The sequence below is a fragment of the Muntiacus reevesi genome, chromosome 5 (assembly GCF_963930625.1).
Source record: "Muntiacus reevesi chromosome 5, mMunRee1.1, whole genome shotgun sequence".
Classification (NCBI taxonomy): domain Eukaryota; kingdom Metazoa; phylum Chordata; class Mammalia; order Artiodactyla; family Cervidae; genus Muntiacus; species Muntiacus reevesi.
In genome coordinates, this window is record NC_089253.1 from 95,851,428 (window position 1) to 95,866,444 (window position 15,017).

At 56.6% G+C, this 15,017-nt stretch overlaps 1 protein-coding gene across 3 annotated transcripts in view; it reads right to left on the bottom strand.

The window, feature by feature from the left end:
• PRDM16 (PR/SET domain 16) overlaps window positions 1–15,017 on the bottom strand; it is a 337,722-nt gene that overhangs the window by 229,268 nt on the left and 93,437 nt on the right. For all 3 annotated transcript variants that reach the window (XM_065935908.1, XM_065935909.1, XM_065935907.1), the window contains exon 2: window positions 4,755–5,089. In XM_065935908.1, coding sequence (XP_065791980.1) covers window positions 4,755–5,089 — 335 coding nt within the window. The remainder of the gene's footprint in view (window positions 1–4,754; window positions 5,090–15,017) is intronic.

The following is a 15,017-nucleotide window of genomic DNA, read 5'->3' on the forward strand; positions in this document are numbered from 1 at the left end:
TGGATCAACACTCAATCTCACATTCACAGCAGTGTCTCAGAATCTAAGCATGCAGAGCTGGGTACCAGCCCTGGCCTGGAACATCCCTACCTGGCATCTCTGGATGCTCTGGCAGCCCGTGGTCCACAGGGGTGGCGGAAGGTCCTGCCCTCACCAGAGCCATCCAGGGGGAGCGGAGACCCCAGAGGCACCAGCTTGGGGACCGCGTGACTGTAGCACTGGAGAGACGGGGCAGCCTTTCCCTGGTGACCCTGGAGCTTCCCACAGTCCCTGGGCCAGACACAGACGTTTGTTGATTGAGCAAATGAACATGTGTATTAATATTCAGGAACCACGGCCAAAAGGATGAGGTAATCCACTCGAGTAAATTCTTCAGATAATTGAAACCCCATCAATTCACGTTAACATTTTCCACCAGCTCCTTAAACAGAGGCAGACGTGTTTGTTTTTTTTTTTTTTTTGACGGACGATGCCTAAGTGTCGGTTACAGGCTGGGCAGCGCACTGGGCACCAGAGAGCCCACTTTCTGGGATAGACGAGCAGAGCAGGGCGCTTTCAATGTGCAAATGGCTCCCGCACCTCCCCTTGGGGGCCTGTGCGGCCGCCCCAACCTAAACATAGCTGCTGGGCCCCGCCTCGGGGCAGGTGGCACCTCCAAGGAGCGGTTTCCACAGCCGGCTCCCTCGGGCCTGCCACTCGCAGCCATCTCTTAATTAGCAAAATAAACAGCACGATGATAAATGTCATGATTTACTCAACAAATGATCAGAATCATTGTTTTTCAGACCCCGGGGCAATAGAATGCAATCACGAGGTGATTTATTCTGGGAGGGTGAGTGGTGGCTGTGTCAGCGGGCAGGCTGTGTCTGGGGGGGAGGGGCCGGGAGTCCTGGGCAGGGGACAGACACCTCCCTTTGAAATGGAGCCCGGGGAGCTGTGTTCCACGCACCCCACGCTCCTGTCTGTGTCCAAGGACACGGCTGCCAGGTCCGGGTGCACGGAGAGCAGAGTTGTGCTTTTTTTCCAAAATGAGGGACTCACTCCTGGCCTCCCCCAGAACACCCAGGGTCAGGGTGGGGGGAATGTTTAGAATCATCGAATGTTCCGGACGCCCATGTGAAGACAAAGCAGGTGAACAGCAGGAGGAGGATACCCAGCCACGGGGCCAACCCATGCCTTCCTGTTTCGTTCAAGTAAAATTCCTGCACAAGCCAAGATGCTCCTGCTACCTTGACCCTGAAAGGTGCAAAGTCACTCACGCCACCCCAGCAGGGACAGAAATGTTTTTGTCAGAAGGGCTGAGTCACCAGAAACCTCACCACAGACAGAGAACATGATGTGGGACCCTTGGATTTCAGTTCAGTGGAATGGTCCAGAACAGGAATTCTGTTCTCCCAGCAGAAAGAAAATTGTTTCAGTGAAATCCCCAAATGACAGTAAGAATCATCGGTTTGATGTTGATTTTGAGCCTGTCCTCCGAGGGACACCCGCCCTGTGTCTGCAAGGGGATCTCCCTGGATCCTCCTCTCCTGCGGCACCCCCAGACCAGACCCCATGGGAGCAATCACACTCTGAGCCAGGCTAGGACACAAGCCCTGCTGCCACCCACCGCCCCTTGGGGATCCAGAACCTTCCTGGCTCCTTCTCGGAGCTGCTTTGCCATCTCTGCTAGAAGATGGTCTGTTCATCTTCAAGGACTGAATGCCATGTAAACTGTAGTCACATCAAATCACACTGACTGACGAAGCTCAAGTACCACGGTGACAGTGAGTAACAACACACAACATTCAGGACCGCATTGTTGGCCTGCGGGTGCTGTCCCTGGGCCCTGCCTCGACGGGCCTCAGTCTGCCTGGTGTCCCCAGCCAGGACGCTCAGACACTGACGCTTTGCTAGTGATCGTCTTTGTCCCCAGCCCTGCATGGGGACGAGCAGACCACAGGCCCAGGGCAGGCATTTGCAGGGTTCAAGGACACAGTCAGCCGCCTTACTCTGGACTTGGGGCTCCTCTGGAGGCCCCTCTGCTGTCCGGAGCCATGGAAAGGTCTAGACTCTGGAGCCTGGGTTCTCCATTCCTGGTCTGGACCCTATTTGCAGCAGAGTGAAGGCAAGGACCATGCCTGCCCTTCAAGGGCAGTGAGGCCCACTGACCAACACTGTCACCACAAAAAGGACATAGGAACCAAGTGACACAGCGGTCTCCTGTTTGGGGACATACGTGAGGCTGTTTGACTTTCGCCCAGAGATCCAGGGAGCTAGATTGATTTCAGGCCAAAGCAGGTTCACCCTGGGTTTTGGGGTGCCCAATTCTGCTCTTGGGGCTTGACCATGACTACGGCGACACCAATGGCTGCTCATGACTGTGTTGGAGGGGACAGGATAGGAGACCAGGAAGCCCAAGAGACGGCCCCAGAGCAGGTGGTCAGGCCTGAACTCACCAAGGAGACAAGGCCAGGCAAGTCACACAGTGCATCTGGAACATGACGTGAAGATGTGGATGCAGCGCAAACACCTGCCAGGGCCGGCAGGAAAGGTGGTGGTCAGGTCTCGGCCCCGGAATCAAGGCGCTGCCTGGGGTGGGGCAGGAGGCACCTTGGAGGGGAGCGATCCCGCACGTACACGGAGGACAAATATCACAAAGTCAACAGGCGCCAGGTAGATAACAGCATGGCCCGTACCAGGCCCGGCACCCGGGGCGGCCGTGATACGGGCTGTTTCTTTAAAATTAGAGCAAACAGAGGCCTGCATCTGAGCCGATGAGAATCAGGTCACCTCAAGGTCATCCATCACGCTACATGCGGGATTCGTTTACCCTCCAACATCTGAAGCTGTCTCCTAATTCAGTAGTCCGGGCCCTTCCAAGCACATCACACAAACCCCTAAATTCCTCCTGAAAATAGCCAGGTGGGAAGTATAGGACAGGCCATCCTACAGCCCAAGCCACTTACTGGTCACATCATGTGAACACACTCTTCTCGGCCCAGCGAGGGCAATCCTGTGGGTCTCTGAAGAGCACATGAGCTGCCCCCAAGAGGGCCTTACCTCCCAACTCCTCACTTTGCTCCCTCCCACCTGTTCTGCAGGTGACCCGACCTTGAGAGGCACACACACAGAGTCAGCCACGTGGGGACAGCAGGGGAGAGACAGGCCGGTTCACACAGTGCGATTGTGGCCTCTACCACTCAGCTGTGGTGAATTCTGGCATGCCTGCTCCTTCATCCATCTGGTCAACCCACTGCCCCTCTAAACCTTCAAAGTCATCCACAGAGCTTGGGCTGTCAGCTGGCACCTGGTAGGGGGCTTCTGCATCCACTGATGTCCATACCTCATGTACTACCACAAACCCACCTGTAGGAGAATCAGGGGATCCAGTGTTTGGGGTGCCCTCATGTCCTCCCTTGTGAAGGGAATGGGGGTGTCAGGTCTGCAGTACTACCACCAGCACATGACTCAGCCAGTCTCTGTGAGACCCTTTCAGAGGGTTTCAAAAGCTGATGGACCGGATTGGGGGGGATGTTCAAGGGCTGCTGAGGGTCCCCTGGGGGTTGCTCAAGGGTTATGCACTGTGCACCCCGAGTCTTCAGGGAGCAGTGATGCCCCCAAGAGCAGCCTTCTAGATGGTAAAGACTCATCAGAGGGCAAAGATGGACCCAAGCTCACCCCCCTCTGTCCACAGACCCTGAGAGACACACCTGTCCCACACAGCATGGGAACTTTTCCAAAGCCAACGAGCAGTTGGGGGAGTCGGTCCCCTCAAGCCCCACCACCCTGAACCACTGGCAGGGGCACAGCTGTCAGAACCACAGGGCCCTCTTCCCTCCTTGGACAGCTCTCCCCTTCCCAGCTCTGACCACCATCCGAGCACTTTTGCAAGTGGTGAAACACCCAGAAGGAATCTGGGTTGGCACTTGTGTTTTCCATCCAGGCAGGGTCCCTGCCCAAAATACTGCTGCACGCTGGCTCTGTGGGACCTGCAGAGAGGTCAGAACCAGAGGGGAGTGTGCTTTCATGGGGCCCTGGTCCTTAGGAGACCACCTTGAAAGCCCCCTGAACTGGGGCACAGTGTCCTTCATGGTCAGAGCAGGATGCTTCCGGAGGAAGGGCCCTTTCACGACTGTCAACTCCCCACCCCCTACCTAATCAGCCTCCCTCTCCAGGTCACACATAACCTCCAGGACTGCTGAACCAGGCCTGGATCATCAGGGAAATCAAAACCACAAGACTCTCCTCTCTGCCCCTGCTAATCTGAGAAGTGCAGGCTCCTCTTAGGGAGCTGGCTGACCCGGGCAGACCAGCAGGAGGCCCAGGGCATGGATGCGCCTGGGGCATCTGGGGCAGTGTGGCCACCAGACACATGCTGCTCTGCTGAGAGTTGGGCCCCCATCTAAGGACTTTCCCGGGAGCAGAGACCTTTTTCTGGGAGACTCCCATCAATCCCCAAGGTCCTGCCGAGATGGCAGCCTTAGCATCTAAGATCCAGACGGAAGCTTGAGGGGTTTAAGACATGAGCTCATTAAAGACACATTTCCGGGAAGAGAGCGGGTGCGGCGGACGGGGGCCGCCCAGCGTCCACTAGGCCTCTGGTGTTTTTGGAGTCGCGTCATACAAGCCGCGGGATAAAATAAGCCTGGGAAATTCAGCACTCTCTGCGACCCAGCCTCCCGCCTCAGGCAGCACCGTCAACCCGGCTTTATAAATAGATGGACCGCGAGACAAACGGCTGCCATCAATCACGCGCGCACGGCAGGGCTCACCTCCCATCCGAAGTCCGCCTCGTTCAGCGTGGCCCGGGGCGCCACCATGTATGGGCCGAACCGCTCCCCCACCTCCATCTTCTTCTTGGCCCAGATGCCCAGGCCGGCGCCGGGGATGGAGGACTCACGGAGCTCGAAGCCCGGGGGGATGCGGATGTCCTCGGGGATGTAGACCGGGGCCTCGTATGGCGAGCCTTCCTTGGGGGTGGGGAAGGGGGACGGCGGCCCCATGGGGATGGGGGACATGATGCTGTCCTCGGTCTCGTCCTCCGCGCTCTCGCCCGCCAGCAGGTCGGGGTCCGGCCCGTACATGTTATTTACAATGTCGCCGTCACCTGGAGGAGACAACACAGAGTCAGCCTGTGTAGCTCCGCTTCCCAGGGCCCGAGTTTGGGGACCGCCTGGGACAGGGGACGGAAGAGAAACAAGGGCCAGCCACCCCCCACTGCCTGGGAGGCACAGCCTCTGCTAGGGGCTCCCAGGGGGAGGCTCCAGCAACACTCAGGCAACAACACAGACCCCTTGGGTCAGCAGAGTTCTCCCCAGGCTCCCAAAGCCCCTGGCAATGACTGAGGACGTCCTGCATTAGGAAAGGAGGGGCACCCACGCTCCATGCGATGGGGGCAGCGGGGAACGCAGACACTCTGGGGGGCCCCACCCTGGGCTGGTGAGGAGGCATTCATTCTGGAACCAGTTTGTGTCTGCAGCCTTGGAAATCAGGGAATGGGGCAAGTCCCAAGATCTTGGGGGGACTCAGAAATTGAGTTATGTGAAATTTGGGCTGCTCTGGGAGGAGGGTGAAGTGGGGGTGCGCTGGGGCTGGGGAGGGTTCCTAGAAGTTCCCTGACTACTTAATGGCAGGTTAGGACAGAGGCCTGCTGAGTCATGAACTTGGGAGCCCTGGGCGGGGGGGCGCAGATCACGGGACTGAGCAAAAGGGTCTCCAGCTTGTCTGTCCGGTGTGGCCCTTTCTTTGGGGTCCAACCTAGGAGACAGTTGTCCCCAAAACAGTGCCGCCTAGAAGTTCACTTGAGGGTGGCCCTGAGGCACAGAAGAGGTAATGAAGAGTGGGCGGGGCGAACGAACTGGTCAAACAGCTGGAAAACCAGCTTCACTCCTGGCATCGACCTTAGCAAGGCAAACAGGAAGGCTGCGGGGTGAGGATCCCACCAATGTGAACCCCCAGGCATCCCAAGGGGAACAACGCATGAGAGGATCAACAAACGTGGTCTAGCCGCACAACAGGCTGTTCATATTAACATAGATGAACAAGATCGACCTCACAGGGGCAACACGGGCGAGCCTCGCGAGTGTCACACCGAGTGAAGGAGGCCGGCCGCAAAAGGCCACGAGTCCTAAGATTCCATTTATGCTGAATGTATGGACAAAAGACAGACCCATAGAGACAGGACCCATGATGGTGGGGTAGGGGTGAATGGTTGGTGGACCCAGGGCCTCCTCTGGGAGATGAAAATGTTTTGGAACCAGACAAAGGTGGCCAGCGTGCCCCTGAACGGTACACTTTAAAATGGTCCATTTTCATGTGAGGTGGATCTCACTGGTACGAATAAAGAACTCACAGAAGAAAGACAGGAGGAGGGGGCTGGGGGTGGGAGGCGTGGCAGGAGAGCTGCTCCCCGCTCGGAGCCTGCTGACCTCTGATCTGGATGCTTCCGCCCTCCTTCTGGGACTTGAAAACCTCAGAGAGCGACCCAAACACTGTGGTCACTCTGGCTCTCGTCTTGCGGTCCCCTCCCCGCTCCCTGACTTTGGAGGGTGGAAGGGACATCTCCAGGGAAACAGGAACTTCGGGGTCCTCATGCTGACTCAAACTTATCCGCAGGAGAAATCACAAAATGTTTCTTTTCAAAAGAAACCAAAGTCTTAAAAAATGATGGGGATAACATTTATTTAATTTAGTAGCATTCACAGAAGCAATTACTATGTTTTAAGTGGCCAACGGTTCCTTTTTAACTGACTTGTAGGGTCCTTTCAAAAATGCAATGACAGAACAGCTGGGGCGCGCCCATCCCAAGGATCCAAGACTGCTGAGGATTGAAAGACCACCCCCGGCCCTTCCCGGGGTGCGTACACCAAGGTGAATTGGGAGGAGTAATTAATGTGCCACCTTATTATGTGACCCGGTGACTTCACGGAGCTCCAGCAGACTCGGGTGGGACACCCCCCCCACCCAGGGTCTGATGCCTTTGCGTCCAGCTGGTGAGGAGCCCAGCCCCTCTTGTGAAGGCGCTGGGCAGAAAGGAGGACCTGTTCCTATCCATGCATGTCCATCTCAGGGCTCTTTTTTGTTTTTCTGGGTGGTTTTTCTTTTTTTCTGTTTGAATTCTACTTCCCCAAACTCCTCACCTACTGGAGGAAAATCAACGCTTGAAGGGCATGTTTAATTTACTGGCCGAGCAAACAGCTTAGGAGAGAAGGCGGTGTTTCCTGCTGATTAAAGGAAAGCTGTGCATTGCCCGCCTCCCACCCTCTGCGGTCACCGGGGTTAAGTGATTGCCTGGAGCCACCAGGAAAGCCCAGGTCTCGTACAGCTGACCCATAGCCAGCGGGGATGGTGGGGAGGCTCTTTTTTTGGACGTGGCTGAGAGGAGGCCTAAGGGTGCAGAGAAAACACCTGGAGAATAGGAGATGAACTGAACCGCCCCCAAGGCCCCTCAGGAAGCAGAAGGCTGCTGGGATGCTGCTGAAGCCTGTGTAGGACGAGCACAGACTGTCCTCCCCTGAGGTCCCTGAGCAGCAGGGAGGCTGGAAGGAAAGGTCCAGAGCTCCGGCCAGGCTGGTCTCAGAACCACCAGTCCCTGGTGGTCGAGGAGCCCCTCAGCCCCGGGCTGGCAGGTATTTTCAAGGAGGGTGTGTCATTGCCCCTGGCCCCTGCCCCCTGCTACCCAGGCCTCTGACCACCGGCCCATTCCCAGCCCACGCTCTCTGGAAGGGCTGGAGGCAGTGCCAAGAGCAGGAGTTTTTTATGACCTTGGCATCTAAGCTGGGTCGCAGCGTGTTATTCACTCTTCAGGGGACTGAGGTCCTTCACTGGGGTTTTGTGGTTGTTTTAGGCTCAGGGTTCATGACTGAGTCCATCAATCCCAAAGTATCTCCCGGGAGATCAACCCAAATAATAAAAGCAGAGAGGAGAAGAGAGGAGAAGGTGCAGACAGCAACAGCAAGAAGAGGAGAGCCACAGAGGATCCACGGCCATAGTGGTGAAGCCACAAGGCACCTGTCGTGGGGCCAGGTCCCAGCCAGGGCACCGGGCTCTGGGCAAACTTCATGCCGAAACCCAGTTTGGAGTTTGTCTGCCCCTCTCACCCAGATCCCTGAGGACACTCCTCCCCACCCAGGAGCCCCACCCAAACACCAACCCATGACCAGGATTTCAGGGTCTGGAGAGAGAGGAGGCCACCAGTGAGCAAGTTATGCCCGACTGGTCAAGGCAGAGGGTCCTTCTTGTACCATCCCGACGGGGCTGATGGCTCTGCCATGGCCAAACAAACAGCATCCTAAGTGGGGGGTGATTAGGGTGAAAAGACCTCTGGCCCTTCCCTGATTCCGTAGCTCCTGGCTGCTCATAACCCAGGAATCAGCAGATTTAAACCTTGACCTGCAGTCAGGGGGAGCATGAGGGGGGCTTCTCTGAGTCGGTATGAGGGGATGTTTTTTTCCTGTTCCTCCTTCATGATGGGCAGGGTTTGGAGGAGAAGCCATGAAACCACACAGGGCGCTGGGAGGCTGTGGGCCGCCCCCTGAGCCGGGAGTGAGAGAGTGTGTATGCATACAGGTGAGCACATGTGAGTGTGCATATGTGTAACAGTAGGTGTGTGTGTTGAGCATGTAAACGGAGGCAATGAGTCCTGAGCAGCAGGCCTGAGGCACCTCAGTCAGCGCCTTGCCTTTGCATGGTCCTGTGGGTGGAAGGGCATGGCTGCTTCTGCGCAGAGACCCAGAGAAGAAGGGAGGAGAAAGCCCCTCTGTGGGGGCCCTGTCTTCCTCCAGCACGAGGCAGTCCCCACCATGGGCTGGGAGGTTCCCAGGGTCACCCTGCTGCAGCCTGCTGAGAGGCCAGCTGTCACATGTTTCTTAGGAGAGTGGCCATTATTAGAAGATGTTTCTTGAAAACCCGGGGGCTCCCTCCAGTGCAGGAGTGAGCTAAGACCCCACCTTTAAGTGGTTCACTGAGGGGTGCAGACTCCTGGAGGTGAGTGGGGGCTAAAGGCAATCAATCAATCTACCCCAATCTGGAGGTTCCTGGAGGCTCCTCAGGTCACCTTGGACCCTGAAATCTGATGGAGGTGTCCACGTGGTCTCTCAGGAGGTGGGGGGACGCAGGGAAGCCAGTCCTGAATAGCACGTGCAGGTCAGGGCCTTGAAACTAGCCTAGCTTATCCTCCTGACCCCCAGGACATGGGGTCACGTTGCTCTCCTCCAGAGCCAGGCAGCACAGAGCAGAGGGTCCCACACTCCAGGAACATGCTCCCTGCACCCAGGCACCAGGGCCCGGATCCCAGCTTCCAGCCTGGCAGGCTGCCCCCCAACACTGCCCTGGTCCAGGGGGGCCTTCTCATTTGGGGGATGCTCACACCACCCCACAGCCACCAGAACAGAGGTGCCAGGAAGAGACGGTGTGCCCAGAGGAAGGCATCTGGGCCCAGCAGCGAGCTCTGCCCATGCTGGCCAGGCCTCACCCCACAAATGCCGCAGAGCTTCGTCCCTTCCAGCACATGCTGTGAGACCCTCCTTTCCTCACCCAAAAGAGAAACACCCTCCACGCAAACAGTAAGCACAGGCAACACTTTGGGGTCAAACCGAAAATGCATCCAGGTCTGGGTTTCCTTTCTGGTTCAACTGTGTCTCACCCTCATCTCTTAGAAGTGGGTGTGTGAACATCACAGGAGGGCAGACTGGCTGCAGAGGCTCCAGCGGGGTGCCCTGAGGGCCCGGCTTGCAGGATGAGGCAGCTTGACTGGCTCCCCACAGAGCTGGCCCGTCCAGCAATGATCTTGGGGTCGGTGGGTAAAAAGCAAATTGTCTTCAGCCAACTTGATCCTGATCGGGATCGAGAGGCGCCACTGCCCCCACACAGGACAGAAGAGATCCTTACACAAGGGGGAAGGAGACCCTGAGCCCCTCGTGAGCCAAGCCACCTGGAAAGGGGACTCAGGACACCGCTGTTGTGCCGTGCTAGTGGCCAAGCTGGACCCAGAGCTTGGTCAGCTCACAGAGCCCTGACGGAGAGGTCAGTCCACAGCAGGCAGACTCCACCCAGGCCCCACGCGGTCATTGCACTGTCAGTCCTCAGCTTTCACTGTTCCCTGTGGGCCTGGGCTGCTCGGCCCTGCCCAGCAGGACAACACAGGCCAGGCAGCCACCTGCTTCCTGGTTGCAGCCTGAGGTCCTCCGTGCCCTGTGCCACCAGCCTGTGACCCCACAGACCCCAGGCCTGGAGGCCCCTGGTCACCCCAAAAACCCCAGCCCCAGAAGCCCCACCCCTTCTCAGGCCTCAGAGTCAACAGGGCTGCCTCCTGGGTTCGTCCTCAGAGGAGGACCCTGTAGCCTGGCCTGGGTTGGCCCCTCTGCCACCAGCCAGCCACCCTGAAAGTGGCCAGGTCCACGGAGCTGACCCCTTCTGCATGTACATTAGAATAACCATACTCTCCCTGGGCAGCAAGGTGGCACATGCTGGGGTGTGGTGTGATGGCTGGGCCCAGCCTCTGCTGGCTCCCCCAAAGCTCCTGGCACTCCACTCCTCCCTCCAGAACACATCTGGGGCTGAAGCTTGTTAGCGACTTCTTCCTCAGCCAGGGGCAGGCCCGGGTCAGACCAGGCCCACTCATATACTTTGCAAGGTGCCCCATTCCTGGAGCCCCACCAGGCATAGCACAGACCCTGGGCCGGGAGCCCCCAGCAGTGCTGCACCCTGTGACCTCTGAACCAGACAAACCCACAGAGCTCCTCTCGGAGGATCGGGAGTTCCCACGGGAGACCCAGCAGCCTGCCCACCGGCCAAGCCCTAACCCGGGTCCCATGGTACTGCATACAAGGACATGTGCGGACTGGGTGTTGACAGTGTGAGCCGCTCAGTCGTGTCCGGCCGTGTGACCCCAAGGCTTCTCTGGTTACAGGATTTCTCAGACAGCTGGAGTGGGGTGCCATTCCCTTCTCCAGGGGATTGAACCCTGGTCTCCCACACTGTGGGCAGATTCTATACTGTCTGAGCCACCAGGGGACTGGGTGCTGAGGGGCATTTCCTGTGTCACATAGAGTGAGGTTGAAGGTAAATTGAACTGAGCTAGACACTAACCTCAGGTGTAGCCCCTTGTGAGAAGGAGCCCAGGCACATTTAGGAGATAGTGACAGACTCCAAATGTCACTGGAGATGGGACCATATGCCATGGTGTCCAGCGAGAGGTCAGGACCAGGGTTCCAGGAAGCTCTGCACCCAGAGCTGCCCAAGGAACTCAGACCGGCTGGGATGGCCCCCAGAGCACTGGCAGAAAGGACAAGTCCATCTGAAAGGCAAGTCACTGGCAGCAGGGGACACGCCCTCTGAGCATCTACTCTGCCTATTGAGACCGGGGTGCAGAGCAGGGAAGCCATGGTGCAGACCTGCAGGGTTCTGACAGGAGCCAGCTGAGTGGGCTGGGCAGGGGAAAGGTGAGAAGAAAGGTGGACACAGCCTGGATTTGGGAGGCTTTCTGCCCTTCTAGCTCAGGGGTCGCAAAGCAGGGCCCCCAGACCAGTGGCACTGGCATCCCACTCTGGGCACTTCTACAGCTGCAATTCCTGCCCCCCCCCCCCCCAGAGACCTGCTTGATCTGAACCTGAGGGGGGGGGCTGGGCCAGCTGAGTGCGAGAACCACTGTGGGGGCAGTGTGTCTGAAGTGCCCAAATAACTAGGGGGCATTTGGGGAGACAGGACTCAGTCCCAGGGGAGCCAGTCTCCTTAAACACTCCAGGAGCTCACCCTGGAGATCTAGACCAGCGCACACCCACACGGCCCCATCTCATTCATCCCTGACCCATTTTGTTGTTCAGTTGTTAAGACATGTCTGACTCTTTGCAACCCCATGGCCTTCAGACTGTTCCTCTGTCCTACAGAGGACATCATCTCCTGGGTGAGTTTGCTCAAGCTCATGTCCATTGAGTCGATTATGCCACCCAACTGTCTCATCCTCTGCCGTCCCCCTTTCAATCTTTCCCAGCATCAGGGTCTTTTCCAATGAGTTGGCTCTTAGCATCAGATGGCCAAAGCATTGGAGTTGCCCATAGCAAGCAAACAAAACTGTGCCCCTCAGCAGGAGAAGCACGATCATCCCCACGATCCTGTCCAGACTACACCTGACTGTTTCCATCAGAAGCACTTGAAGGAGGAAAATTCTGTTAAAGTGGCCCATCCCGGCAGAGCTCGTCCCTGTCTGGTCCGTTCCACCCTCGTGCTCCCCACCAGGCAGGGCAGGAAGGTGGGGGTTTGCCAAGGGCTTCCCAAGGACAGAGCAAAAGCCTCCCCTTGCTCGGCCTGCAGAGTAGCCTCCAGAGGGTCAGCCCCATACCTGGACACTTGCTTTTATTAACGAGTTTTTTGGATAAAAGAGAATATGAGCCTTCCCCCTTTTCCTGGCATTGCTGGCAGGTACAGGACCCATGCACTGTCCAGGAAACACTCTGACATATTTCAGTGAGACCTGGCCGGCCTCTCAGTTCTTCTCAACAGAATCCTCCTACACAGAGGCCAGCAGACTTGGGCTGCAGACCCGCAGGAAGAGCCCTCCCCAGGATCTACATGGGCTCAGGTCTGAAGTCCCCGTGATATCAACCAACAGCAAGGACCCCAGACCACAGCCACTTCAGGAACAGGCGGGCTGGGGCACAGTCATACCCCACTCCCTCCAAGGCCAGCTTGAGGTCTGAATGTCCAAGTAGCGATCAGTTTCACCAGGCCTATCAAAAGCAGTATTTAAAAGTTGCTGTTCAAAAAAAAATTTTTTTTAACTAAAGTTACTGTTCAGCTCAATTTATCAAAGGAACGTGGCAGTCGAGGTGAAGTCGAACAGAGAACAGATCTGAGACTTTGGGAAGCACATCCCTGGTCAGCTGCCCAATTCGGGGACTGTCTTGGGAGGCTGGGAAAGCAATGGGGGAACCTCAGGTGGGCCTGGTCCAAATGCTGTCTGCTCCTTGGTTCTGCCGGCCTGTGTGTGCTGGGTGCTGACGGGCCCCAGGGAAGACACACCAGCAATGATTGCTCTAATTCCTGTGACACCCATCCTCACATCATGGAAGGGAAGCTCAGGAAGCAATGAATTGCTCAAGGTCACATGGCGAGTCAGGGCAGAGCTGGGAGCTGATTAGAGTCTCGAGCATATCACACAGCTCTAATGATCCCACTGCAATGAGAAAACACCTTAAAAAGTGTCCAGCCTTTAGTGATGGCTTCCCTTGTGTCCATAAAATGAACAGGTAAATTTATGAGTGGATGGTTGGGTTAGTGGATGGGTAGATGAGTAGATAAGCAGATGGATAGATGGATAAATAGAGAAATAGATACATGGATGAGTGCAAGGGAGAGTGGATGGAAAGATGAGTAAGAAGATGGATAAATGGATAGATGGATGGTGGATGATATATGATGGTGGTTGGATTCTGGATGGTACAATAGCAGTCAATGGGTGATGGATGATGTTTGGATGAATGGTGGATCAATGGAAAGGTGGCTGGTGGATGGATGCATTGATAGGTAGTGGATGGACGGTTAGATAGATGGATAGATGGATGAATGGATGGATGGATGATAGACAGTGGATGGATGGATGGATGGGTGGATGACTGGATGGATGGATGGTGGGTGAATGGATGCCTAAATGGATGGGGGTAAGGAGAATCTTGAAGACAATTTTTAATGAGATAGGTGGAAGTCTGGAAGGCAGGAACCCTCACACATCACTCTTGACTCTTCTTCCCTAAGATGAATTATCAGTAACAGGAGCTTGAATCTGATTGGTTAATCTGAGATGATACCTGGACTGGCTCGGCCCAGCCCCAACTCTGTGAAGAGAGCCGGGTATCTCCCCTGCTCTTTCATGGCTTCCCTCCTCCACCCATGTGGTGTAGCCTGCCTGGTCCAGCATTCCACGGGTGGGGGGCATGTCTGTGATGCTGGGCTCAGCCATAGGCGTCCCCACCAGCCTTCTCACCTCCCACATGAGTCTTCTTGGAAAACCAAGGTGGGACTTTGGTTTCCATCTTCTGACTTTTTTGACTTCTTGAGCCAAGCAGAGAATGGATGGATGAATGAATGTATGCTGTGCCCCTCAGAGACTCCCAAACCTCCCCCTGCCCCAGAGCCTGGAAGTCCCTGTGATCTGTGACTCTCATGAGGGCCATCTTAGCGGGATGCAAGGGAGGGAAGGACAGAGGGACGTGCACACTCAGATGAGCTGGGTCTAAGGGAGCCACTGGGTAGAGGGGTGAATAAGATGCCTTGATTCCTAGGGAGGAATCCATGCAGCCACCTCTCTGTCTAGCACAGCAGGCAAGGGGAAGCCCCTCTGTGGTGGGAGGGTCCTCAGCCACAGACCCACTTCCGGAAACGGTTTGCTGGAAAGAGAAAGCTGGCAGTTGACAGGGTCAGTCTTGCTATTGTTCTCCATCTTTTAATCAACCGCAGCCACCACGGAGACCCCTCCCCCAGCCCTGGACCTTGGCTTTTAGACAAGAACTAGGAGTCCTGACTCCAGGAATGCCCCTGCCTGGTACCACAGCCACCCAGGGTCCCACTGGCTGCCCAAGCTGCCCAGGATCATGGCTGCTGTGGGCACCTCGGCTCCTGGCCTCCCCCCCACTCAGCACCGCTGAGCTGAGCCCAGAGCAGAGCACGGCTGTTATTAACATGGCAGATTAATAGCACCCAGAAAAGACGTTCCTGCAAACATGCTAAATATTAATAACAGTCATCGTTTATATTCCCAAAGCCACGCCTGGGACACCGCCTGCAGGGACCCGGGGCAATGAGCCCCAGCTGCCAGGCTGATGGAGCTGCATCCTGACTAGGGCCTGGTGAGTCTGGGGTCTCCCTCACTGCTCTGCCCCAGCCTCTCCCGCAAGTGCCAGAGGTACGGGAACTTCCCAACAAGGATGCCAGCGTCCCTCTTCCTCTCTCAGTCTCGACAAGACGGCAACCACTTTCCTGGCCACTGTCACACGCGTACACTTATTCTGTCTCAAGCCCTGAGCTGGCGGTGGCAGATCCAG